A 27,093-nucleotide genomic window follows, 5' to 3' on the forward strand; every position below is an offset into this window, starting at 1 on the left:
AAACTATTAATCAGATAAAATGACCGTCATGTCTAAATAAGAGACATTTATGATTTGTTGTTTGGAAGTCATTGCCACACAAAATGAATGGATATCACAACTATCACAACTAGTGAAATTAATTCATTTCATTTTTTGTAAGGAACCATATGCAACCACCTGGAGGGTTGCATGTGATTGAACTTCAATCAAATAATATAGCAAGTAAAGAAAGACCAACATCTTTTCTTATCAACAGTTGCAGTATGAGAAGTAAAAATAACCTTGTGTCTGATCTTAAAATAGATCATTCAAATAGATAATTCTATGAATTTCATGTTTACCTGAAATTCAAGTATCATTTGATACTGAAAAAGGTGTTTCAGTATCAAATGATCCTTAAAGTTGGTTATTGCTGCAGGTTTGAACCATGCTTTGATTAAGTCTGGCACGGACTCAGTCAGAAAATCTTCCTCCCTCAGGTAGATTTCTATCATTTACTGTGGCCTGATTTTCAAAGATATATTGTTGGACTATGAGTTTATGTTTGATTTTATTCTCGACTTTTAAATTAATAGTGCTACATTTAACCTTAGTGCCTCAGTTTGCTGTTCTTCCACAGCAGTCATTTACTCACCCATGTAGCATTCATTTATAACAGTTTTCACATCTAGGACACAGCCTTGAAGCCAGTTCAGTCTCTCCTAATGAAACTCAATATCAACTTTTGTGAAAAATCTGGAAGATTATTATTTCACTAACGTATAAAGTAAGTTGGGTTAATTTTTTTTTTTAAGTTTACATCTTAATTGGTCATATATATTGCTCGAAAAAAATAAAGGGAACACTTAAACAACACAATATAACTCCAAGTAAATCAAACTTCTGTGAAATCAAACTGTCCACTTAGGAAGCAACACTGATTGACAACGGGGACCCTCGTCGGGTCAATCAGTGTTGCTTCCTAAGTGGACAGTTTGATTTCACAGAAGTTTGATTTACTTTGAGTTATATTGTGTTGTTTAAGTGTTCCCTTTATTTTTTTGAGCAGTGTATATTTCATGCAGTGTCTGTGGAAAATATCAGTACATTTAGGGCAGTATAGCAGTGGTTCTTAACCTGGGTTCGAATAAGAAGGGTTCGGTGAATGCGCATATGCAACTGGGGGGGTTCGGTACCCCAAAAAAGGTTAAGAACCACTGCTCTACAGGGTTTTTTGTTTGTTTGTTTGTTTTTTGTCAAATTCTGGCTATTTTTAGATAATACGGAACACCCATGATACTGACATTGACTGTGAAAGTGAAGCTGAGTTGACGAGTAGTATAATTTGAAGCATCATTTCCCGATCAGGTTTCCAGAGAACCTGTTTATTTACAAATAAAGTTGTCAGAAATATAACAACACACTTTATTTTTTATTTTTCATTTATTAACTTAACCAGCAGAAGTGGTGAGGTCTCAGATAAATCTGTTGAATCATCAAACAAATAACTTGTAGGTTTTAAAAGGCACAGTGTACTCAGAGAGTGAAACACCTTTATAAAAGATTATCAACTTACAGAACTCGTATTCTTTTACATTTTAGAAAACGTGTAAGAAAACAACTTTAGACTTTCTAAAAAAGTAAAGGACACCAATCATTTGACCCTGAAACAGATCACGATTCTTTACAATTACTGAATTCAATTAATCATAATTAATTGGCAAACAGTATTACTTCATGCAACATGCATCAGTGCTGTTAGTTATTTCAAAAGAAATGTATAGCTTACATTGAAAACAAGTCAATAAAGAGACTCCCTAGATAGAAGCAATTCTTCTGTAGAAACAGTAGAACACGTCTAAAAAAGACATTTAGTTCAACAATCTTTCACCAATAAGGTCTTTTTCATTGGTAAGCACACAATGAATCATATCGATATTATTATCAGTAGTGTTAGCACAGAAACAAAAAAATTCTTACTCAATTAGTAAAATTTTATGCAACATGTGTTATAAAATCTTGTCTTTCTTAAAATGAAAAAAAAAATGTAATTTTCCAAAAAGAAACAAAACATATATACATTATTAAAAGAAGCTAGTAATATTTGACCAATGTGATCTTCGTTCAGCTTTCGTCAGCCTAGTAGAGAGTCAGTAGGCATCTACCAAGGCCTCCATAGAACGTTAGGATCTGGATCTTCAGCTTTAGTCTGATCTGAGGAGCTCAGAGAAACTTCAGCCTCATTGGCATCAAAACAAGCCTTGGGGTTTTTAAGTCGGTTCAGCTGTTTTTTCTGCTGCTGGTTCTGCTGCAGCAGCTTGGTCAGGAAGCAAACTGTCATTTCCAGGATGTCTGCTTTCTCCAGCTTGGACTCTGGCTGCTGGTTGAGGAACTCTGGACCCAGGAGAGAGTTGAGCTGCTCGATGCTGCTGTTGATTCGCTCTCTTCGTAATTTTTCTACCAGAGGCTTTCTGAGCTGTAAAAACAAGAGAAGAATCATTACTAAACCTATCCTGGAATGTGCTTTTGTTATTAACATAAAAAAGCCCAAATAGTAATTAAAAGAATCTGTCCTACCTTGTGGTTCAGAGCCAGGTGCTCCTTAGAGTTGGTCATTGTGGCGGTGGTTGTAGGCGCCATAGTAGGATTTCTGTGCTGAGTGTTCTCTATAGAGAGAATCTGATCACTACTGCCTTCATCCCTCCTATTTATAGTCCCACATCTCCATATAAATGTGTGGGTTTTGGTCGGGATGAATTTTCTCACAGTCTGAACCAATCAGATGGCTCTGGGTGACAACAGCAACACGCTTCCATTCATTTATTGAGGATAATTGTTGGGTCTCGAGGGAGCAGATGGAGACCTGAAGGAAGATACAGAAAAACACATGAAGCTCCTTAACTGTGGGAAAGTGATGAAGCTGCACATAAAGGACATTTAACTTTTATGCCTTGTATTTCTGTCATCTAGACCTCATAGGAGAGAGAACAATCTCTTTCCATGGAAGAAAAAAATCATTATTAGTCATTCATAAATCTCTTTGATATTGCATAGCATATACAAAAAACACACATAAGACAATAGCTCTGTGATATTATTTGTACTGTCAATGTATTTTTCATCAGAAAAACATTGAAAAACTGCAAACGAAGGTGCAGATATCCAGATGCAGACGGCACGTGCCTTAGAGGCAGCGTGAGGAGAAGATCGATGGGAGGTTCCCACACTTCCTCCCTGTGCTGTGGTTAGTGGAGCACAAAGGGATTTCTGAAACAGATGCTGGCTATGTGTTGCTATAGAAATGGTGTTCCATCACCAATCATCTGGAGGGAAATTGCCCCATTGGCTGGCTATAGGAATGTGTCTAATTTAAAATTCTATGACAAAATATAGCTTTGGTTTGCTCTGTCATATTCATTGATTGTAATAATTCAGAATCACTGGTGACGGAATATTATCAATTAGTGATTTCCAGATAGACGGTTGCTTGCTGAAGTTTGCCAGAGCTGGCTGGGTAGTCACTTCTGCTGCTGTGTAATTGATTCTCATTCAGCTCCAGAGTTTTCGCTTATGTCTTTTTGATAAACAGAAAGAGAGACTTCCCTCTCTAGAAGGAAAATATAAACTGTGGCATTAGCAGCATGATATGGACATTGGAGTCTGAGACTATTTCTGGGGGGCAGAAAATAGAGGAGGATATTTAATTTCTCTAACAAACTCTGTTCTTATTTAAATTGTTTAAATTTGGGCATCAACATGTGAAACAAGTAGTCTAAAATTGAAAGTTGGGGAACCTTCAGTAGTTGCACCTTGGGAATCAAATGTAATCTGATTATCTGCAGTATTCAAATTACATTCTGGGTTAGGCTATCAATACTATTCACAAAAAAGCAATTTATTTTTCAAATGTTGCTTGTTATGATAATTAGAGATGGCATAAGCAATCATGGTAACAGAAAAAACTAAACTGTTTTCACCTGAGATTTACATGATTTCAGGAAGAGGTTTCTAAAGATCCTCCCTTCAGGCTAAAATATGATTCAACTCTCCTCCAGTAGTTTTCTTGAGTGAGATTATTCTGATTTCTCACATTCAGTCCATGGTTTTACTGGGGAAAGAATACAAATGCTTCTCATCCTGTATTTAACTTTCTTCATCAAAATTGGAGAACATGTTTCTAATTACTCAAAATGTGCCAAATGGCTGTTTTTTCTAGTTTTACTAAACATATAGAAATGAAAATGATTAAATATAGAAAAGGAACCATAATGTATACACAAAGTTGTCAGAAATACAGCAGAAACACCATTATTGAGGATTTGGTTGTGTTTATTACCTCAAACACTTGAAGTTGTGAAACTCCATACAAATCTGATGAAACATCAAACATCAACTTGTAGATTTCTACAAGACACTGTACTCAGAGAGAGTAAAGGAATAACATCTTTATAAAAGATAAACAACTTGAAGAACTCACTGTTCTTTGAAATTTTGCAAAAGTTGCGTAAAAAAATCTCTACACTTTATAAAGAGAAGATAGACATCTTCTTTCTGACCTAAACCGATCACATCAGTCTTTAAAACCATAATTTGATGAAGCAAATATTATCAGCACAAAAACGTTCAACATGAAACAGTAAAAAAAAAACTGATCTTAAAATAGATCATGCCGCTCTAATCCCTCAAAGTGGTAACAAAATGTTCAGAAAAAGAACATTTTTGATATCTGATCGAATATGATCAAAGTGTCCACTGTATCAACCACAGAAAAGAAAGTACAATTCATAAAATTGCATTATTATTACACTTTTATGAAGTAAAGTATTGACATAAGGATCTCAGAAAAGATCTGTTTGGTATAATCAAAGAGAATAAAAGTCAAAATAGGAAACTCGTCCTTCAAAAGAACTTTTCATCAAAGCAATAAACAGAAATCAAACCATAGCAGGTGTTACCTTAGCATTATAGTCAAATAACATTGGCAACAAGAATTAGTTCATGCAATATGCACCAAAACTCTTCATGTTATTTCCTAAGAATAATACATCTTGCACCGAAAGAAAATGAATCATGGAGCTTCATATATAGAAGCGATTCTTCTTCACAAACAGAAGATCAAGTTCTTAAAATTTCCCAATTTAGTTCAGTAATCTTGACCAATATGGTACTATTACTGTACAGAACATGATAAATGTTATCAGTATTATTATTTACCCTAAGGTACAGTAAAAACAGATTGCAATTCAATCTATGAAATTTCATACAACATGCATAAGATTATTTTCCTTCTCAACACAATAGATGCTGAAGCAATTTCTGCTGGAAATATAATAAAAAAATGCAACAAAAATACATACGCAATAAAAACTCTGTTTAAACAGAATAAAAACTCTGCTTAAACAGAATAAAAAAATCTATTTTTTTCTAATAGTCATGTTTGACCAACGTGGTCTAGTAGCATCTACAGTCAGTAGGTTTCTACCAAGGCCTCCACAGAACTTTACAGTCTGAATCCTCATCTGTGGTGCTCTGAACAGTGGAGCTCAGAGAGATTTCAGCCTTGGTCAGGTTGTCATCAAAACAAGCCGTAGTGCTTTTAAGACCGTTCAGCTGTCGTCTCTGTCGATGGTTCTGCTGCAGCAGCTGGGTCAGGAAGCAAACTGTCATCTCCAGGATGTCTGCTCTCTCCAGCTTGGACTCTGGCTGCTGTTTGAGGAACTCTGGACCCAGGAGAGACTTGAGCTGCTCGATGCTGCTGTTGATTCGCTCTCTGCGTAACTTTTCCACCAGAGGCTTTCGGAGCTGTAGAACGAATAGAGAAGTCATTAGTAAACCTATCATGGAATGAAATGTTGTTGTTAGTAGAAAAAGCTTAAATATTAACAGGTTTTCAGAGAATCTAACTTACCTTGTGGTTGAGAGTAAGATGCTCCTGAGAGTTGGTCATCGCTGCAGTGATTGTAGGTGCCATTATTTGGTGTTGATGCTGTGGAGGTCTCTGAAGAGAGAATCTGATCTCTGCTGGCTGCAGCGCTCCTATTTATAGTCCCAGATCTCCATATCAATGTGTGGGTCTCTGTCTGGTTGAGCTTTCCCACAGTCTGAGCCAATCAGATCTTCGAGACAGACAATGGGCATGTGGGGCACTAACATGCTGTCGTTAATGCCTGCAGGGCATTAACAACAGCATGTTAGATTTGAGAAGGAGCAGGTGGAGCAGACTCACAGCACTTTGTGTCAATGTGGGAAAGTAGTGACCCTGGAAGCTGATATGCTCCCTACGGTGGAGATCAATGGAGATAGAATAACAGCACACTTTTAGATTTAACATTTCCTAACAGAAACAAAACAGCTTTCAGACTCAGAAAAAATAAACATTTATTGGTTAAGACTAAAAATAATATACAAAGTAGCAAAAGTTTCTTTTTCCTTATCCTAAGATAATTCACGTTATCTTAGAATAAGATAACGTGAATTATTAGTTTTATAGCAGAATTGCATGAAAAGGAGGAATCCTATGAAGCATCATAAATAATTTACCATGGTAGAAATCATTAAAGATACAATTCATGTCAATTAACATGCTGAGGTCCAGATGCAGCTGAGTTTTGGCACGTGCCCTCTTTGAGCAGCAGTGTAATTATTAACCGACACGTGCCTTGTAGCCAGTGTGAGTAGCATGTCGAGCTGAGTTTCCCACACTGAGTCTGCTGTGATTAGAGAACCACAAAAGGCACGTCTGTGACAGGTGGTGGCTCTTAGACACAGAGCATTACATCACCAACCATCTGGAGGGAGAAGCACCCATTGATGGCTTTGACAATTTGTATAGGCCAAATTCAAGTAAGAACTCCATACTAGACTGTACAAAAATGTTTTTTGTTCAATTTTAGCTCTGTAATTATCTCAAATTGTTACCCCATGATCAAAATTGTAGACACCCTCATAAAATGTAGTCTGGTTCCACTTCTGAACAATGGAACAGTCTTTGGGGACACAATGTCTTGAAGTGTGTCAGATCCCTTGGGAGAACTAGTAATTTGCTACAAGTGCATCTCATTCACTTACATTATTAGTATCCAGAGTTAGTTGTATTACGTTGCATCGTTTTCTGTAACATTTCATTGTTGTGATCTGTTGTAATATGTAGATGTTGATTTTATTTTCTTACGTATTTATGAAACTTTACCTGAATGTAAGTAGCCATAGAAATTTGTCTATATGGTCAATAACAATATAAAATGCACTTTAAATCAATTTAAATAGAAAGACGTGTATAAAAAATGTTGCTTACATAAAATCCATCATAGGCTCTAAGTAAATCAGAGTTCAAAAACGCTTTATTCTAAAGATGCTAGATAATTTAAGATATGCAACTTTCTTTAAATGTCAACAGTGAAGGATATAGTGCCATCTAGAGGTACACATGACAAATTGTAATTTACTGAATTAGCTACACCTTTCCACTAAACTAGTGGCACCAAGAAAACAGTGTAAGCACCAAAAAGTTTGTAATGAAGTTTGAAAATATTTTCTTTGACACCTTTTTATTCATTTTATTTTTCTTTCTTTTTGTTTGCTATTGTTTCAGCCATGTCCTGTACTCTGATGGAGGAATATATAACATAGAAATATGTGAAAGTGTCAAAGGCAGTTTCAAAAATATTTTCCTCTACATTATCCACTTTCTGGTCAGTGATCACAAACTACAAATTTGTTCTGTAAACTTGTAAATCAGTTTTGTGTTGCATTTTTTCTTCTTGTATCATCAATGATCCTATTTAGTCTGAATGGCAGTGAAGTGCCAAACAGGGGATTGAGAGGTTATTTTTATGAGTAAACTATTGTTTTTACTTTAGGTCTCTCCTTTGGCCTCTGATCTTTATGTTGCTTCGGTATTAAAAATCCTCTATTCAGAAAATGTTTAATGGTGAATTGTCTTTTTCTGTCTTTTGTTAAAATCAATTTGTAACTTTAAGCCAGAACTTCACATATATATGGAAGTGGTAAGATTCCTGTGAATAAATACATTAAAGAAACTGAATTGACAAAAAATATATATATTTGGGAGAAACAAACCTACAGAAATTAACTTTGTAAAAAAGTAACAGATTTTCTAAGTGAGGCTTTTCTAAGTGAGGCTGAAAACAACGTGTGTATTTGGAGCTGGACTCCTTTTTAATCTGTCTCCCTTCAGGTCAAAGGTCGGAATCTATTGTCCCACAGCGACTCTGTGAGTGAGCCTTTTCTGTTTTCCCACACTCCGTCCTATGATGAGAGGAACAATAGAAGTGTGCCTCATTATGCAAAGCATAAGGCAATCATGACCTCTTTAAGGAGGGCCATTGTTATTCAATATTTCACTTTCAAACATCTAAAAGTGAAGGTTCTGCACAAATACATAACAATCTTTCACAGTTTAGATTTTTTTTCAATACCAAGAACAAAATGGCATTGAAATTGTTACAAATCAGAGCAGAATCTCCTCAGTATGTGCACTTTGTGCCACTAAATAGGCAGTTGCCTCTGTTAAACAAGCATAATGAAATTTGTTCTTACTAAGAGAAACATATATAAAAAATTTACATTTATGAACTGCAATCCCAGTTTAATTTAGTTAATAAAATATTTTTGAAATTATTGGCTATTTTAAATATTTTACATATTGTCATACTTTTTGGATTGTAATTGGTATTTTCTTCCATAACTGGATGAAATGTTTAAACACATTTAAGAAGGAAGGGGCTGCTTTTCGACACGTGGCAAATCCCTTTGGAGATTGGTCGACTGCTGGTGAGGTTGATTATGTTAATTACATTAAACTTCTCTCCCGGGCTTTCTCATTCACTGTTGAATTAAATGAAATCCGCTCATCCACCTAAATCTAAATGAACCCTCTTTCCATATTTCTTTAAAACATTTAAAGTTGTTCAAATTTAAAATTTCTTAAAAGAAAATCATTCTCATTTCTATCTCAATTGAAATTAAGATTTGACAACATAAACTGTATCATCATCAAAGAGGGATACTGTTCTATAAGATTTAGCTTTCAAAGATTTATGTTTTAGCTTTAAAAAACCTTTGAAAGTTGAAAAAGCTTCAGTATTGAAGTTTGTATTAAGCAGGTAACAATTCAATAATACAAAACATTTAGACAACACTGAAGCAAAATCACAAAATAAGGCAAGATTTCACTATATTTATGTTAAAAATCATTTTCTCTTTGAAGAAGGAGCTATTTTTAATGTTCAAAATGAGTCAAATAAAGAAGTAGATATCAACTGGATTACTAAAACATGAAAGAATGCATTCTGACATAGGCCTTTTACAGTTACTGCTCAGTCTCTGAGTTAGCCTGTGTCTCCTGAGGTCAAAGGTCCAGATTTATTGCCCTACAATGAGTTTTCTTTGGTTTCCCACACTCTGCCTATTGATCTGTAGGGACAATAAAAGTGTGCATCATTAAGCATCACATTAGATACACTGTCATGACTCTTTTCAATGGGGGGACATGTCAAAATATTTCTTTTTGTTTCTAACACTGGCATTTAAACCAACACATAAAACTGTGCTGTGACACAATTTTCAGTTTAGTTTTGCTGAGTATTTTTGAGACCTTTTATACAGAGGTAACTGAATATACAATTGAAACCAGTTTTATGCAGTGTTTTATAGATTGCATAAAACACCCTTTTTCCTCATTGTCTGAGTTGCTGCTCAACCTACATAAGTAGAGTTGTGAAACTTAAGTCATCGATTATCAATTTCTGTTTATTGCCTGCTCTAAATTTATAAATTTTACTTATTTGTTACTTAAAAATCCAAAGGTAGTAAAAAAAAAAAAGTGCAAGGATGTGATTTTAGTTTCAGCTCGGTTGTTTATTAAAGGCACAATGAGACAGAAAGTACAGAAGTTCCCGCAGGAAGTGATGATACATCACAACAACTTGTCGATTTCAACAAGAAAATGTCTAAAGATCAGAGAAGCATCTTTTTAAAAGACAATTGACAATACAGTATATTCAAATACAACTCATATTACTGATTAAATGTTTAACAAAGTTAAAAAATAGACTGACCTTACAACAGATCACATAATGACTCTAAGACTTACTTAAATGTGACACACCAAAGCATTTACAAAGTAACATTAGAAATGAACTTTCTATTGTCACAGATCCTTCAGTAAATTTTCAAGCATCAGTTGAAAAAAATCACTCAAAAACCAACATTGAGCTTTCACTGGGAGGATGTTGTAACTTATTAGGTGACTTATTACGTAATATTTTCACAGAAGATAATTCTACTAACTCAGGAAAAGTTCAAAGGAATTTGTCCTAAAAAAGGACAATTTAATTTTTGACCATTATGATCAGCATTTAACAATTTGTAGTAAATCACAGAATTACAGAGAAATTCCAATTGCAAAGACAATATGATTTGCAATACATTTCTTTTGTTAAAAGAAAACACAATGTTGTTGTTTCCACAGGAAATGTGATAATATGCATCATAAAAGCACAATTAAATCAAATGCTTATTTTCATTCAATAGAAGCAGTCCAAAGAAACACGTGTCGGTACAGGTTCTGTCTACCAGTCTAGTATACTTTTTCAGGCAATAACCTCAGGCTGTAGATGTCTACCATGGCCTCCAGGGGGTGCTGGTGGTTGGACTCTTGTCTTTATTGATACTTGTCTCGACTGTGTAGTTCACAGAAGAGAATTTAGCCTCTTTCAGGTTCTTCTCAGAGGAAGTCTGCAGCTTGCTGAAGTTGTTCAGCAGTCTCTTCTGGGATTGCGTCTCCAGCTCGTCTTTGGAGAGGAAGTTTGTCATCTCTTGGACACATCTGGCATAGCCTAACTCAACACCTCCTGTGTCTAGAGCCGGATGCTGCTGCTGCTGCTTCTGCAGGTGTCTCAGGAAGCAGACTGTCATCTCCAGGATGTCTGCTTTCTCTAGCTTGGACTCTGGCTGCCGTTTGAGAAACTCTGGAGCCAAGAGAGACTTGAGTTGCTCGATGCTGCTGTTGATTCGCTCTCTGCGTAGTTTCTCTACCAGAGGCTTCCGGAGCTGCAGAAATCAAGAACAAAGCAGTTATTAAACTCATTCTGCAGAGTGGCATTGGTATCAACATTTACAAACTCCCACAGATAATAACTATATTTCTTTGAACTTCATATTTACCTTGTGGTTCAGAGTCAGATGCTCCTGAGAGTTGGTCCTTGCTGGGCTGATTGTAGGAACCATATCTGGATCTCTGTGCTGTGGAGGTCTCTGTAGAGAGAATCTGATCTCTGCTGGCTTCGTCCCTCCTATTTATAGTCCGACATCTCCATCTGAATGTGTGGGTCCTGGTTTGGAAGAGGTTTCCCACAGTCTGAACCAATAACAACACAGGCCAAGAAAGAATAGAAGTCTGCCCTGCCACATGCTCAGGGCTCATGTTAGTGGGGGACAATAGTTTGATCTCAGGGGAACAGGTGGAGAAGTGGTGGGAGATGAAGGGGAAGAGGCACTGAGCTCTGTATGAATCTGGGAAAGAGGTGATTTCTCATGGAGATCAGATCTACCACTTGATTCTGAGATCAGTTACATTGCACCAATTATCCTTTCTAACAGGTAAAACATATAGTAGTTTGTTTAATTTTTTGACATTGAACATTTGTTTTATGTCATAATTGCAGCTGTGTTTAAAATTAAGTTTTACTTTTCATGGTTTCTATGAGAGGCTGTACATTGCATTTTTTTTTTTTACAAAAAAAACATTCCACATCATTTATAATCTGCTTTAAGCTGAGGTTTGCTTTAGCTGAGTCAAAATTTGCAGCAGGTGCACCCATCAATAGACTTGCCAACATTCTTATGGTTTGTGGTGTGAGCAGAAAGTTTCTCCCAGTTTCCCACACCCCAGTCTTTATTGGTGTGGTCAGTGCATCACAAAAGGACTTTGAAAAGAGTATTGGGTGACAGATGCTGGACGTGCGCTCTAACAGAGACAGAACCTGACGTCATCAACCATCTGGAGGGAAACCGCCTGATTGGTTGCCTATCTGAGACACATTTTATTGACTTATTTAAGTCCAGCTTTACTATGGAGGTGGCAAGACACAACTGAAGTCTGCCAAATTTAGTTTTTGGGGTTAAAGACACACATTGGTGTGCAATTTTTAAATGTATTTTTATTGTCTGTAAGCAGATAATAATAAAGAGAAATAAATAAATACGTGCAATTTATATATATATATGATTCGGTAGTTTGGTAGATTTTAAGTTTACAGTCAAATTACTTTGGATTTGGTTTTTGTTGGATTGGGTTTGTATTTATTTAACCTAAAACCACCTTAGGTGTCTTTACATAATCATTATGACTACTTTATAGAAACACTAGTCCTGTTATATAATTATAATTGAATTATAATTCATCAACAAGCATTCCACCATTTCTTAAATATGATCTGTGAATCTGTTGTCCTTTAGGGACTCTGTGAGTGAACTTCTTCTGGTTTCCCACAACCTGCCCTTTCACTGCTTTAACTAAAGGAACAAAAGAAGTGTGTCACCTTACCCAACACACTGGCTGTCCTAAAAGTTTTGATATTCAACACCTGGAGTTGAAGATTGCTCTAACTTGATGACCCAGCGAGTCTGTCCTACTTACTTCCTTTCTTTTTCAAATATTAATTAAGAAGAAACACCACAAATTCATAATATAGAGGACAGAGTTTACTAATAGTAGCAATAGGGAATGGATTTACAAATTACATTACTAGTAAAAGGTTTTTATTTGTGTTTTTTAACCAGTTAAATTACTTTATTTTGGAAACAATTATACAGAAGCATAGTTGTCATGTGAGCACATTGGTTACCATACAACTGACCAATCAGCATCACATGTTGGCTATAACTTGGAAACATGTTGAAGACTGCTTACTAAAATTGAATGAACGACTAGTTTACTTTACAAATGACTCAATTGTCTTAGTTGACATTTAATGTCTAAGATCCTTTCCTGAAACATTTGCAAAACTGTAGTTATATAATTATTTTTTATGTTGTCAATTTGAAATTACACTCATGCATCTCAGTCAAAGTTTTATCGATACATGCAACGAGTGCGATAGCAGCTGCTTTATGACACGAACCAAATTGACAGGACCGGTGGTGCTGATCATAAAAAATGCTACTCTCCAGAGCTTTCCCACACTCCATAAAGACATGTGACCAAGAATAGATAAAAAGATTGCAGTTACCACAGCAATCTTTATTTAATTTTTTGCTTTATTTTGGTTTTTTGTTACTTTATTTGTTCATTTTAGAACTGATTTTTGTTAGAAAAACACAATATCAGAATAACTAAAAATATTTTACTGAAGCTTTTATTTCTGAATAAGTAAGTAAGTAGTAGGTGGTTTTTTATGTCATACTGTCTGAGCAGAAGCCTGACTTGTATAACATAGTAGCAGAACATTTTATTTAACATTATCCCGAAAAATTCCATTGAAATGAAATAACTAAACCATTTTTGTTCATTTTCAATTTAAGCTGACATAAAAAATATACAAATGAAAGGACTGCAATAATATATAAATAATATTATATAGACCATATGATATGATGTATATCATATTGATGGAGGAAAAAATATGAAATTTTTTCTGCCGAAGGAAACATTCATTTGGGTTTTGAGGTCTGCCAGTGCCCTGTTAGGGCAAAGGTTGAGCTCTATTGTCCCTCAGCGGTTCTGTGAGTGAGGTTCCTCTGGTTTCCCACACTCTCTTTTCATTGGTGGAACAATAGACGTGTGCCTCATTATGCATTACATTAGTTATACTCTGTGGCCTGTTTTGGGCAGAATCATTTAGTAACTTTGGCTACATGTCAATTTTGGTCAGTATATATGCTACATTTATGGCTTATGATTGTTTGATTGATATCAAGGCACTACATGGCTTTTGTAAGCCCACTGCTCATGATTCAACATGAAGAAAGAGCAAATATAGCATCTTTTCATGGTCAAACCACGCTTGACCAAAATGATCACAAATGTTTGTCTCATATTTTCTAAGAAAACATTTTAAATATCTTCAAGTATTTGGGGAATTTTGGGGAGTATTTTCTCAAAAATAGATAGAAGTGAAACTTTTGAAAATAAGAGTTTGACATGGCCTATTCAAATTTTGGACCTGTTTATACCTGTTTAAGATGCTGTAACGTGACCTCAAGCAGACATGGTTGAAAAGTCATCATGGTGTCATCCTCTCTTTTGCCTCCCATGTCAATAATATCACTCGGTCAGCTTATTTTCATCTCCGAAATATTCGCCGTCTCCGTCCTTCTCTTACTCTGCACTCCACTGCTGTTCTGGTCCACAGTTTGGTCACATCTCGTTTAGACTATTGTAATTCTCTACTTTTTGGTTTGCCACAGAAAACTCTGCATAAATTACAATTGGTTCAAAATTCAGCTGCTGGTATCATTACACAGACCCCCTTAATTCATCACATCACACCTGTTTTACAACAGCTCCATTGGCTTCCAATCACATATCGCAACAATTATAAAATACTTCTAACTTTTAAAGTAGTTTACAACCTCACACCTCCATATCTCTCGGACCTCCTTCACATTGCCACACCCACCCGTTCCCTCAGATCCTCTTCTTCTGTCCATTTCACTGTTCCCCCTGCTCGTCTTGTCACTATAGGGAGCAGAGCATTCAGCCGCTCTTATCCCAAACTCTGGAACTCACTCCCACCTGATCTCCGGAACATCGAGTCTTTGCAATATTTTAAGTCCAAACTCAAAACCCATTTGTTTGAACTAGCATACAACCTTTAATTATCTTTGTACTGTCTTATAAATCTTGTTTGTGTTTTTATTACCGGTATGTATTTTATAATTTGCTTGCTTTTATGTCAAGGTGACCTTGGGTGTCCAGAAAGGCACCTACAAATAAAATGTATTATTATTATTATTATTATTATAAAAGTTTCCAGTGTGGATGATTTAAAACAATCTTGCAAAAAAAGAAACAAGAAAAAGTGGGTCAAATTTTCTCAACAGTGATGTAAAAAAAAAAAAAAAAAGAAACTGCCATTTTTCACGAGCATTTCTTTTATCTTAGTCAAACTTAAAGAAAATTGGAGAAAAACCCTCACTCTATCTATAAGGGGGTAAATGCTTTTTCACAGTGTTCTTCTATAGGGCATATACAACAGAAAGAACATACAACATAGGTCTTAATTTATTTCAAATACATTTATTTAACACATTTTGTACTCTGTACAGTAGAGTCATAAATCAGATGATACATCACAAAAATGACTTGAAAACATTTTCAAGACAATTTACTCAAAAATTAGAGTAGTCTTTACAAAAGACACATATATGATGAAAACAATAGTAGTTTTGCTTTACATGAAGCAAATAAGAGAAAATTTTCAACTTTTAAAAAAGCAGGGTTAAAAATGACCTTACAACAGATCTTTTCAATATCATCTCAAACATATGATGGCAGATTATTAATTATATATAATTTTCCTTTGAAACTACTATAATTCTGACAAGATCTATTTTTAGAAAAAAGGAAAGTGTAAAAAAACAAAACTCATTACAAAGTAACTCACAGTTTACTTAAGGAAATACAAATAACATAAACACACATAGTGAGAAATAGTGAAAACTTCCAGTAAATTCTGAAAGACATCTTAAAGTATTCAGTGTTTGTTTGTCCAAACACTTGTTTCATTTTCTTTTTCCATTTAAAAGATTTGACTGCTATTTCCTTAGGAAATATATAGGAACAGTAACACAAAAAATGTGTTATCATTTGTAGCATTTGTAATAACATACACCAATATGGTCTTATGGATATAACCTCAGTCTACATGCCCCTACCAAGGCCCCTAGAAGGCGCTGCTGTCTTTAAAGATGCTTGTCTGATCTATGAGTTTCACAAGTTCTTCACAGAGGAAAACGACTTCAGCAGTTCTCTATGGGACTGTGTCTTCAGTTGGTCTTTGAACAGGAAGTTCACCACCTCTTGGACACATCTGCCGCTTCTGCAGTCGTCTCACGAAGAAAATCAGAATGTGTGTTTTCTAGGTTGAAGTCTGCAGGAAAAAGGACAGTCATTAGTAAACCTGTTATTTATTATAGCATTAGAAAACACAACTAATAACAGACTCTTTCTGAGTCTGATATCTACCTTGTGGTTCAGAGTCAGATGCTCCTGACAGCTGGTCATCGTGGCAGTGACTGTAGGTAAAATGGTTGGATCTCTGTGCTGCTGAAGAAGTCTCTGTAGAGAGAATCTGATCTCAGTTGGCTTCATCACTCCTATTTATAGTCCCACATCTCCATCTGAATGTGTGGGTTTTGATCTTGATTGCGTTTCCCACAGTCTGAACCAATGAGATGCCTGAACAAGACAGAATAGAAGTGAGGGTCCTCCACATGTCCATGATTAGAGCTCAATAGTTTGATCTCAGGGGAACAGATGGACCATATATCCAGTGCTGGTACAAAAGCATTCCTTAAAACAGATAGTTTGACTGTCGTGAACTAAAGGAATGTTGTTGTCTTACCTTTAGCTAGTTTGAAAAATAATTTAAATATATTTACAGGAATGCAAACCTTTGTTGTAGACAGAAATATTTTGGGGTTGGTACCTGACCGTGGATGTAAATATTCAAAATAACAGTCATGTAATGATTGGTCAGGATCTTCTCTGCATGTGCCAAATTCTTTTTTGGGAACAGTCAGCTGGAGCTGTGGTTCATGAAACAAATCAAACTGATTATTTTCTCATATAGTCACAAATCATTAGGCATGATGACATGGGCAACCACTGATTTTATTACCATAAAAGTTCCTACATATACAGATGTTATCAAAACAGGAAGTCTTTTCTTTAAAGTTTACTGTTGAAGTAATGAGTTTATGAATATAATTCTAAACTTTTGAATGTAGTGCTTATGACTAAAGTGTATCAAATCAATTTAAAAGGCTTCAAAGGTTTTCTTTTTTCTTTTTTTTGGTGGAAAAGATTTTGAATATTTCTATCATATAAGTTAAAAAGTTGATAACTCTATTTTTGACCATGTCACTATCTTTTAGTTTGTTGTCCCAGTGTGATTTTGAGCATGAGTTTCCTCTGTTTTCCCACACTCTGTCCTTTCACTCCAGGAATAATAGGAGTGTGCCTCATTATGGATCACATTAGATACACAGTCATGCTTCTTTTGAACAGAAAAAATGCTTTATAGTTTACAGTTCTCCACAAATACAACTGAGTCATGTTGCAGCAAAAGTTCAAGTTACGACATTCTCATTGATATTTATTAATACACACATTTTTTTATTAAATAATGAGTGTTTCTAAGTATTTATTTCTCAAACATGATTTTTTTTCTTTATAAACTACTATTACAATTGTTTGAAATTTGACATACATGCAAAGACAGTCTTAATTTTAAATATGCGAATATAGCATGTATTATCACAATCAAATTTTCATTTACTTTGTCTTACTAATTAAAAGTTGTTTTTTGCAGATGGGCAGTTGGGTTTTGTGACTTGTAGTTGGCATCAACAAGACGTTTCTTTCATATTCCCCACACTTAATGACAAGTGTGGTGAGAACACCAGAAAAAGATTTTGACAGCAGCTTTTGTGATGGAGACCAGCTGTCTGCTCCAACGACGTCACCAACCATCTGGAGGGAAACAACAAGTCTGATTGACTGCCTTAAATAACTAATTTCAATCTCTTAAATATAGTCAAGCAGTGTTAGCTATAAGTGGTTTTACTAACTTTTTATCAAACAATAAAACTTATGACATATAAGTGCAAAGTTTATTGTTAAAACATCATTTAAATGTTGATGCTGATTTTATGCTGATTTTATGCATGCTGATTTTAAAGACAGAGAAGTGTGCCAAATCCCCCTGGAAACTGGTCAGCTGTTTCAGAGGTTACGGACCCTAAACACTATTAACTTTAAGTCATTCATCAAAACATTTCACACACACTTTGTTTTCTTTTAAAAACAAAGTTAATGATTAAGTTAATGAAGTAAACTATGAATCTTTTAAGCCTTGAATTAAGTGGTGGCCAGACTGATGTTTAATCAGTAATTATTCTAATGGAGAATAAAATGAATTTGTTACAAAAACAAATCTCTAGAAATTTGAGGAAATATTTCAGACTCCATTAGGTTCCAGTATGTAAATATTGTTATGCTAGAGTTCTATTCATCTTCTTTAAAAATCACTTCACTTTTGGAAAGTCTGAACAAATCTTTACATTTAAGACCTAATCAAAATATGTTGATGGTGAAATGGTTGTGATTGACCAGTGAAGTCATAGTGGTTTGCTTGTTATGTCATAGAGTTTATAAGTAATCTTGAAAACTGACATTTCTGTAATCCTCGAAAATACCGTTTGCTGAGTTTATCTACATATTTAGGTCTATGTACAGAAATATAAAAGAACAAAAATTAAACCAGATGATTTACATCTCTGGAAGCTCACTGGACAACAGATATGGCAGTACAGTCCACATGTAGCAGGTGTTCTTTATTTTGGGATGTAAGTGTGAGCGGAAAGCTTCTCCCAGTTTCCCACACGTTGTCTTTCATTGATGTGTTCAGTGCACCACAAAGACTTTGAAAGCAGCTTTTGTGGAGGCTGTTAGTCATGAACCTAGTCATGTGAGAGCGCCTGACATCACTGACCATCTGGAGGGAAACAACAGGATTGGCTGCCTCAGAGTTTAATTCTGGAATTATTTGTTAAACGTAATCTGGTCAGCTCTTCTGTTTAACTTTTCAGAAGTTTAAAATTTCCCCTGACGTATCGTTACTCTTGGTCAAAGTTTCACATCTTTACTAACAAGAGATCAGGACAGATGCTTCATGGAGGGTGCTAAATCAACTATTGTGAGCTTTTATTTGTCAACATGCAAATTAACTTGAACTTTTAATTTTCCTCCTGCAAGGTTTTCCACACTTTCCTATAATTTAAGTTTGGCACGGGCTGTGTGAGTAATGGCTTTAACTGTGGTTTTATTTTTTTGCATTTTTGTTGCTATCATCTTTGAATCAGCTTCCTCACTATTCATTTAGAGAGGTAAATATTATTGCAAAGGTTTTCAGAAATGCAGATCTTTGCTGACCTGGACTTGACTTTTTATGTTTTAGGAGACCAGAAGAAGCAATCTTTAGAATAATCTTAATCATTTTGGAGACTAATCTCTTTCTATTTTTAACTTATAAAAAATAAAATTGTGTTATAGAACTGTTCATGCATGTTCCTCTTGGGAATTTGGGAAATTTAAAATAAATTATTTTAACTTTCTGAGCTTATTGTGAGCAACAACCCAGGAACAAAATGTTTAATAATAATTTTACACAGATATAAGTTTTACCAATTTTCAAGTTTTATTTAGAAAATAAATAGTTATATAGTTCCTAGGGGCTCTGGGAGTGTTTATTATTTACTCTTTCTCCAAACATATATCACTCATGCTTTAGCTCACAAGCTTAACATTACCTAGGGTTCAGGTCATAAAACACTCTGATTTTGTATTAACTCTTTAAAATTAGTGTTTATATGATATATGTGTATAGAACTTTAAGCCGTGTGGGTCAGACAAAGCAGCACATCTGCATCTGGGCAGATTGATCACTAAAGCAATGTGTGTGACATCACTACAAGAAAACTGTGCATTACGTCTTTCACACAATGAGCCGTTACAAACCAAACAAAACAGCATTTTTTCTTCTTCTTGTATTTCATTTTTCTTAACAAAAACAAATTCAGTCAAAATCATGACAATGTAATAATACATTATAACAATTCTTGAAAAATCTCTAAGACATTCTATTCAAAACAAGTGGAGGAACAGCAGTCTTTACAAAAGACAAAATCATCATGACAAAAATCATTCTTAATTTTTTTCATAGAAAATGTTTTAAGATGTCACTTTGCAGAAGTGCTAAAGTAAGCAAACTGATCTTAGAACAGATTAGATTTTAGGTTCACAGGTCAAAGGTTATGCATAGCATTTTCATGAAATGTAAATCCAGAACATTTTAACAAAAAATAAAATGTCAGAGTCTTTACAGCCACAGGCTGAAGGGATTTCCCTTTAGATAAAAGGTATAAAATAACATTTTAATGGTATTTGAAAAAGTAGTTCCTGTGCAAACAGAAAAATAATCTAAACCAACATGGTCTATTATTGTTCAATGGTAGGATTGTTTTCCTTCGAATTCTCATTTCCTCAGGAAATCAAAACAATATTTAATTCAAAAGAATATTCTTATATTTAATAAATCAAATCAAACAAGTTTAGTTCAGCTAACTTTAACCAATATGGCCTTCTCTATTTGACTGTAACTACAGTCTGTAGATCTACTCTGTAATGACGGGTGAAATAGCAAGAAGAATGAGTTTCTTCAACAATTTTACAAATATTGTAAAACAAATAAAAAAACATGATCAGTAGATCTCCAAACAGATCTTTGTGATATCTTGATTAAATTAAGTTCATTAAGAACGCTGTTTAGCTTTACAAAAGGAGTAATAACATTTTACTTTTGATCAATATGATCAGGAATGAGCAACCAAAAATGTGATCATAAAATTACAAAGGAAACATAATTGCAGATGCAATCAGATTTTGTTCTTGTAACACGTTTCTTTGTTAAAGAAAGCATATTTGTGCCATTTCCACAGGAAAAAACAACTCTGTGCAGAAAAATGCACCAATAAATTCAATTATTTTGTTCCTTCAGAAGTAGCAGTCCATAGAACTATGTATAGTTCAGTCAGTAATGATTTACCAACATGGTAAAGTAAGTTTCTCCATACAGCTTCAGACTTCAGGTCTCTTTCAGTGCCTCTAGATGGCGCTGTATACCGGTCTTCTGTTCTGACTGATGCTGATCTGGACTTGGTGGAGAGAGGTTAGCCTCCACCATATTCCTCTCAGAGGAAGTTTGCTGATTGTTGAAGTAGTTCAGCAGTTTTCTCCAGGATTGTTTCTTCAGGTCATCTTTTGCTAGGAAGTGGCCCACCTGTTGGACACATCTGAAGAAGCTCTGATTAACATCTGTCCGGTCCACAGCAGGATGCTTCTCGAGGATGTCTGCTGTGTGGCAGCTCAAATCAACTCAAACTTGAGTCTCCTGATGCTGCTGGTGATTTGCCGCTTTCTGAGCTGCAGAAGCAAAAACAAAGTCATTATTAAACTTATTTTGTCATGTACATGTAAAGTCACGTAAATCTTGGCATGATTTTCCATGAATCTCATGCTTACCTTACCGTTCAGAGTCAGATGCTCCTGATAGTTGGTTATCGCTGCAGTAAGTGTAGACGTCGTGGTTGGGTCTCTGCAGAGAGAATCTGATCTCTGCTGGCTTCATCCCTCTTATTTATAGTCGCACATCTCCATATGAATGTGTGGGTCTTGGTTTGGAAGAGGTTTCCCACAGTCTGAACCAATCAGAGCTCAGGAGAGGAGAGAATAGACGTCTGCCTTGCCACATGCTCACTGCTCATGCTGGGATTCAGCTTTTAAGTCTCAAGGGAACAGGTGGAGAAACTTGGGTGGGGGCCCCTAAACTCTGAATGAATGTGGGAAAGCAGTCTTCCTTTATGGTGATCCGATCTTTTCCCTGATCAGAGACGTAAATACCGAGAAATTAGCCAGATAATAGCTGCTGTGCTCCCATTGATTATTTTGGTGCCTTATTTTATTTGATTTGACATTGAGCATAAGACTTTTAAAACTTTAATTCTGACAGGTAGGTATTATAAATGGATTTTGAAATCACTCTAACTGTAATCACAAAACCACAACACTTTAGTGTGACTTTTGTCAATTTATATACAGAGATACTGGAGCCAAAAAGAGAAAACATCTGTTTTATATAATATTATAGAGGGATTTCAGACCCATCAAACAGCCTTTGAGTGTGCTGCATGAACATTTGAGATGGGTGTACAAGGGCTGGACAATTAGGCAGCTGCTACTACACACGTGCCAAATCCCTCTGGGTGGTATTCTCCCCCCGGTGGGGTTGATCATACTAATCATGTTAAGTCTTTGTCTCAAAAACATTCTCACACTCTAGTCATCTAGATGCATCTAAACTGAAATAACTTTTTAAATGTAACTTTTTGATAGAATTTCAATATTAAAAAACATCAACATTTTATGTGCTGACATGCAATAAAAATTACTTTCACTAATAAACAGCAAAATAGATAATATCCATCTTTTAGAATATGTGGCAGCTTATACTACTCTGACTGATACTCTTATGGGGCAACGATTTGTCGGTTTTCTGTTTAGTTTCATCTTTTTTTTTCAACTTACTTGAATGCCTTAATAGCTAATAATAATAATAACTGACATGAATCTAAACATGCAACTTTAAAATTTGTGTGTTTACCGTTGAAAGACGTATTTGCGAAGTTTAGATTTTTGCTGTGAGATTAAAGAATTATTTGTGGAAAAAAATGCAAGTTTAACCAGTGATTAAAAGTGTGTCAGAATGTTTCTTTTACGCCGCCTCTCCTCAGGTCAAAGGTCTGAATCTATTGTCCCTGAGCGACTTTGAGAGTGAGTTTCCTCTGGTTTCCCACACTCGTACTTTGACTACAGGAACAATAGAAGTGTGCCTCATCGTGCATCACATTAATAACACTCTTTTGCCTCTTTTGAAAGCCGGAAATGCTTTAAAGTTGATAGTTTTATTTATACTCTAGCAAATGAAATCCAGCAAGTTAAATATCGGATTATTCGTAGCCTGTCTTCATATTTGTTACAACAAATATGGTAAAGCAACAGCTTCAAAGTTTCAATCACTTAAATATTTTTATTATCTTTTAAGAATTTATTAGCTGTCATATCTTTGGTTTGAAAAATGTTTTTATTTTCAAGGATAATCTGAGTCACAACGCCACAGTCACTGAATTTGTTTTACTTGTAAGAATGAGTTGATTTAGTTATATAATAACCGTTTGTTATTGTTTAAACTTTATTTTATTGCTAGTGATTTTCTATAAATGTTTTTAACACCATTTTCATTTGCATCATTATCCTTGCTGTCAAATTTGCATGTATTTATTCCTAAAACTTCACAAAGTTGTTTGGTGAAGATGTAGCAGGTGCGTCCTCTGTTTTGTGACATGTAGATGACATGAGCAGAAAGTCTCTCAGTTTCCCGCACTTTTTCATTGACCAGTGTGGTCAATGCACTACAAAAGCCTTTTAAAGGCATCTTTTGTGATGTATGCTGACCGTGCTCCATCGGAGACTGAGTCCTACGTCATCAGCCAACTAGAGCGAAACAACAGAACTGGTAGTGGCAAATAATTGATAAAATTTTAAAATACACTTAAACATCAGGAGTGAGAATTTGATCATCTAGAATTAATTGACACCACTCTTCGCTTTTAAAAAAATCCTCTATTTTTATTCTCTTGGTTTTAAAAACTTCTGTTTTAGTGGTATGAATTTGTTTAACAACTTGCAAGATTTTGCACAATTATATATTGTTTGCAAAATCCAGAAATATTGGCGTAACTCTTTTGAAACATAACTGTTTACATGATTCTACCACAGAGCATCACCTTTATCGCCACATAGGGTTTAGCCTCATTCCTCCATATTATAGCCAGTGTCCCGGCAGGACAGAGGTCAGGATCTATTGTTCTTCTGGGCCTCTGAGACTCAGATATTTTTGGTTTCCCACACATCCTTTCACTAAAGGATCGATGCAGTATTCCAATTAACATGCATTCATTAGCAGTTTCCGACCTCTGCTTTATTATTATTAAGAAATAAAGTGTTAAAAGAGACATGTTGCTTACATATTTTCATAGCACAAATATGTATTTTTTAAGTTTGTTTTTTCACCCAAATATATCTACACACATTTTGAATATTTGAGACTATGATACTATTTATCTAAATATATTCAAATATCTATATTTAAATGCTATCTATCTGTATCTATATATCTATATTTAAATGGTAAATGGATTATTGTTATTTGGAGACTTGGGTACAAAAACAAGATGTATTGGACATATCAAATGATAAGGAATCTAGAAGATAGATTTTTTTAGTTAGTAATGACAAGATTATGAAATGAGTGATACATATAGATTGCATATATGAAAAATTGAAAAAGTAAAATGAAATTTGAAGTATCACACTGATGGAAACCGCTCAATAGTGCATACTGCGATGGAGTCCAGAGGTAGCAGGTGTGATCCCTGTTTTGTAATGTTGGTGTGAGGAGAAAGTTTCTCAAGTTTCCCACACTCAAGTCTTTCATTGATGTGCTCGGTGCACCACAAAAAGACTTTTGTGACAGACGCTGGTCTTTGGCTCTAACAGGGAGAAAGCCTGACGTCACAAACCATCTGGAGGGAAACAGCAGGATTGGCTGCCTCACAAGCATTTTTCACTAGAACATATAAAAACAATATAAAATAGCCTGTTGGCAAACACAAATTACCCGCTTTTTCACAAATTTTTCTCAGAAGTATTTCTTGAATATCTGAAGACTTGTATCTTTACTTTAAGAAGAAATCAGAGCAGATGTCATTGCATGCAGCGTGCCAGATACCTTTCATGAGTGTCAGCTGCAGTTTGTTAAGAATGCAAATCAACTTGAACTTTGACTTTTCTCTTGGAAGTTTTCCCACTGTTTGTGTTGTTGAAACTTTGCTGTATGCCAATTCAAGAGAACTCAAATTTGAAATAAAAAGAGCATTATGCCGATTTTATTTTTCTTACTGAATTTATAGAATTGATCTATAAGTGAAGAGCACATTTTACAGACATATTGTATCTGTTTCAGTATTTATTTATTTTTTTTGTACAAAGAGCTGTGTTTATTATTGTGCCAAGTGGTTCTGATAAAGTTTATGCTGGTTTTGTTCTTCTGTTACTTTTTGTATAAAACCAGTCAGAATATCATTCACATCACACAAACCTTAATGTGTGATATTTAAAAATAGCAACTAAAATTGTATTCAGATGATGAGTCACTGAAGGTTTGTGTGCTGAAAGGGCCTGTTTAGCTGTTCTGTGATGTGTCAGACGACAAAGACTCTTTCATTATTCTGTTGACATCCGATCAGTCCATTCAATCTATTTTTAAGTGCACATTAACTATCACCAGTATTCAAAATTAAATAAGCTATAAGCAGAGATTTAAGCAAGCAGTCCAACACCACACGATAATCTGGAAAGAATGATCTCTTCAGGAGTCATACTGTTATAAGGGTAAGCATTAAAGGAAGAAAACATAAAGATAGATGTGGGTTCAGTTCTTTTCTTTTTAATGAATAAATGAAGTCAGAATTAAGTACAATTAGACATTTTACTGCAAGACCTTCTCACACTTCAATTACAAAATTATATCAGGGACAAAATGAAACTTTTAAACTTGTAGGACTTTAACAAATTCAGCACTTTGTTTCTGACTGTATTTAACAAAATTACATACATTGAAAAACATGTCAGGAGTCAACAAGAAGTCTAATTATGTCTCTCATGACTAAATTATGATCAAAATGCATAGTAATGTGTTGTATTGCAATCTGATTAGTGCAGGTTAGAGGATGTCAAAGCTGACATTATTTTATTGGCAACACATTAAATTTCAGCTATGAGGAATGATTGTGAATTTGTGAAAATATAGATTTAATTATTTTTACCTATTCATGTTTTGCCATGTCGTGTGTCTTTTCACTCTCTTACCTTTATTTACTTTTATTTCTAATGAATATGACATACGCTCAACATTTTTATTCCACATGGAGAATAGATTAAAAGTAACATTTTTTTGCAACAAAATTAAAAATGTGTAGATTGGAAATGCAAAAATTAAAACTGAATCTGTGAACTGAAGCATGTCAGTACATTTGTGTTTGCCTGGTTCTCTTTAGGTTCTAAGACAAAGTAACATTTCAGTTTTTACCTGTAATTACATTGTATTAATTCTCAGACACTGATAGAAACAAATTCAACATGTGGTGAATGTGAATATTACATGTGAATGCTTCGTTTAAAAGAGTGGGATATTTAAGGTATCCACAGTTTTTCACATGACTGTATCAATATTTGTTTCTACTATGTGTTAACATGCTGAAATGAATGGTGAACTGTCTTCAACCGATCAATAGAAAATCATTTTCCGTGATCAATTTTGCTTTGACTTTGGTTTGATTTAACTCACTAAAATCCAAATGATTACTATTTTTAATGTTATTTGAGGAATTTTCAAAGTTTCTTTTTGAATTTGGTGAAGTTGTTCCAGCATGTATGTCAGCTACTTTGTGATGCGTAGTTGTTTTCAGCAAGACGTTTCTCTCTGTTTCCTTCACTCAGCCTCTACAATGATGTGGTCAGTGCACTTCATGCCTGCACTAAAATGCACAATGAAGGAAACAAAAGCATTCAAGTGCAAATGTATCTGATTTTATTTTATATAAGGTGTTAAGAGAAACTGAAATAAAAGTACGACATCTTCCACTGAAGTAACAGAACTATGATGATACATCAGAACAACAACTTGGGAAAATCTCCATGACGCTTTACTCGGAATGAGTGAAGGGACAATTGTCTTTATGAAAGACAAGAACATTTTGTGATGTAACATTCACAATAGGCTTCACAACATGAGAATTCAATATTTCTTTTTGCGAAATGCAAGTTCATAAACAATTAAGACAGAATCGCGCTTCCTAGAAATCCTTTTAAATAAAAGGGGGAAAGTCTGATTTTCTGAAAAGTCATTATGCAATGATTCAGTGTTTCCATAGGACATGAATTTACAATTTACAATGCAAGAATAAAATATATCTTGAGTGAACTCGGTACACTCTAAGATAAAACTTGGTATCTTTTAAGACAAAAGAATAACACTTTCAGATTTGAGAGATCAAAGCTTTCTGAAAATAATCAGTTTCTGCTCAGTTAAACAACCCTCTGTACAACAGAGGAATCAGTTTTGAATTTCAAACATTTCAGTTTCATTTATCATTGACCAACATGGTCGAAAGTACAAATTTAGATCTGATAAAAGATCAATACCCAGA

The 27,093-nt window shown here is 34.8% G+C and overlaps 3 protein-coding genes across 3 annotated transcripts; all 3 read right to left on the reverse strand.

Moving 5' to 3' along the window:
• Positions 1 to 1,497: 1,497 nt before the first annotated feature.
• Positions 1,498 to 2,683, reverse strand: LOC103464781 (transcription factor HES-5-like). The gene is made up of 2 exons (XM_008409133.3): positions 2,539 to 2,683; positions 1,498 to 2,437 (listed from the first exon to the last, which is right to left on the reverse strand). The coding sequence occupies exons 1-2, from the start codon at positions 2,599 to 2,601 to the stop codon at positions 2,123 to 2,125; spliced, it is 378 nt and encodes a 125-aa protein (XP_008407355.2). The 5' UTR covers positions 2,602 to 2,683; the 3' UTR covers positions 1,498 to 2,122.
• Positions 2,684 to 4,269: 1,586 nt separating this feature from the next.
• On the reverse strand, positions 4,270 to 5,981 carry LOC103464782 (transcription factor HES-5-like). Its single transcript, XM_008409135.3, has 2 exons — positions 5,870 to 5,981; positions 4,270 to 5,763 (listed from the first exon to the last, which is right to left on the reverse strand). Exons 1-2 carry the CDS (start codon positions 5,930 to 5,932, stop codon positions 5,440 to 5,442), a joined length of 387 nt encoding a protein of 128 aa, XP_008407357.1. The 5' UTR covers positions 5,933 to 5,981; the 3' UTR covers positions 4,270 to 5,439.
• Positions 5,982 to 9,826: 3,845 nt separating this feature from the next.
• On the reverse strand, positions 9,827 to 11,544 carry LOC103464783 (transcription factor HES-5-like). The gene is made up of 2 exons (XM_008409136.3): positions 11,149 to 11,544; positions 9,827 to 11,034 (listed from the first exon to the last, which is right to left on the reverse strand). The coding sequence occupies exons 1-2, from the start codon at positions 11,209 to 11,211 to the stop codon at positions 10,603 to 10,605; spliced, it is 495 nt and encodes a 164-aa protein (XP_008407358.1). The 5' UTR covers positions 11,212 to 11,544; the 3' UTR covers positions 9,827 to 10,602.
• Between the last annotated feature and the right edge of the window lie 15,549 nt (positions 11,545 to 27,093).

Source organism: Poecilia reticulata, chromosome 5 (genome assembly GCF_904066995.2).
Source record: "Poecilia reticulata chromosome 5, P_reticulata-male-v2, whole genome shotgun sequence".
NCBI classification, from domain to species: Eukaryota; Metazoa; Chordata; class Actinopteri; order Cyprinodontiformes; family Poeciliidae; genus Poecilia; species Poecilia reticulata.

What these genes read in the sequence shown, in the direction of transcription:
- LOC103464781 (XM_008409133.3), bottom strand. Translation starts at nt 2,601, where the DNA reads ATGGCGCCTACAACCACCGCCACAATGACCAACTCTAAGGAGCACCTG. An exon ending in ACCTGGCTCTGAACCACAAG is followed by an intron (nt 2,438 to 2,538) that starts GTAGGACAGATT and finishes TTGTTTTTACAG; the next exon opens with CTCAGAAAGCCTCTGGTAGA.
- LOC103464782 (XM_008409135.3), bottom strand. Translation starts at nt 5,932, where the DNA reads ATGGCACCTACAATCACTGCAGCGATGACCAACTCTCAGGAGCATCTT. An exon ending in ATCTTACTCTCAACCACAAG is followed by an intron (nt 5,764 to 5,869) that starts GTAAGTTAGATT and finishes TTCGTTCTACAG; the next exon opens with CTCCGAAAGCCTCTGGTGGA.
- LOC103464783 (XM_008409136.3), bottom strand. Translation starts at nt 11,211, where the DNA reads ATGGTTCCTACAATCAGCCCAGCAAGGACCAACTCTCAGGAGCATCTG. An exon ending in ATCTGACTCTGAACCACAAG is followed by an intron (nt 11,035 to 11,148) that starts GTAAATATGAAG and finishes TGATTTCTGCAG; the next exon opens with CTCCGGAAGCCTCTGGTAGA.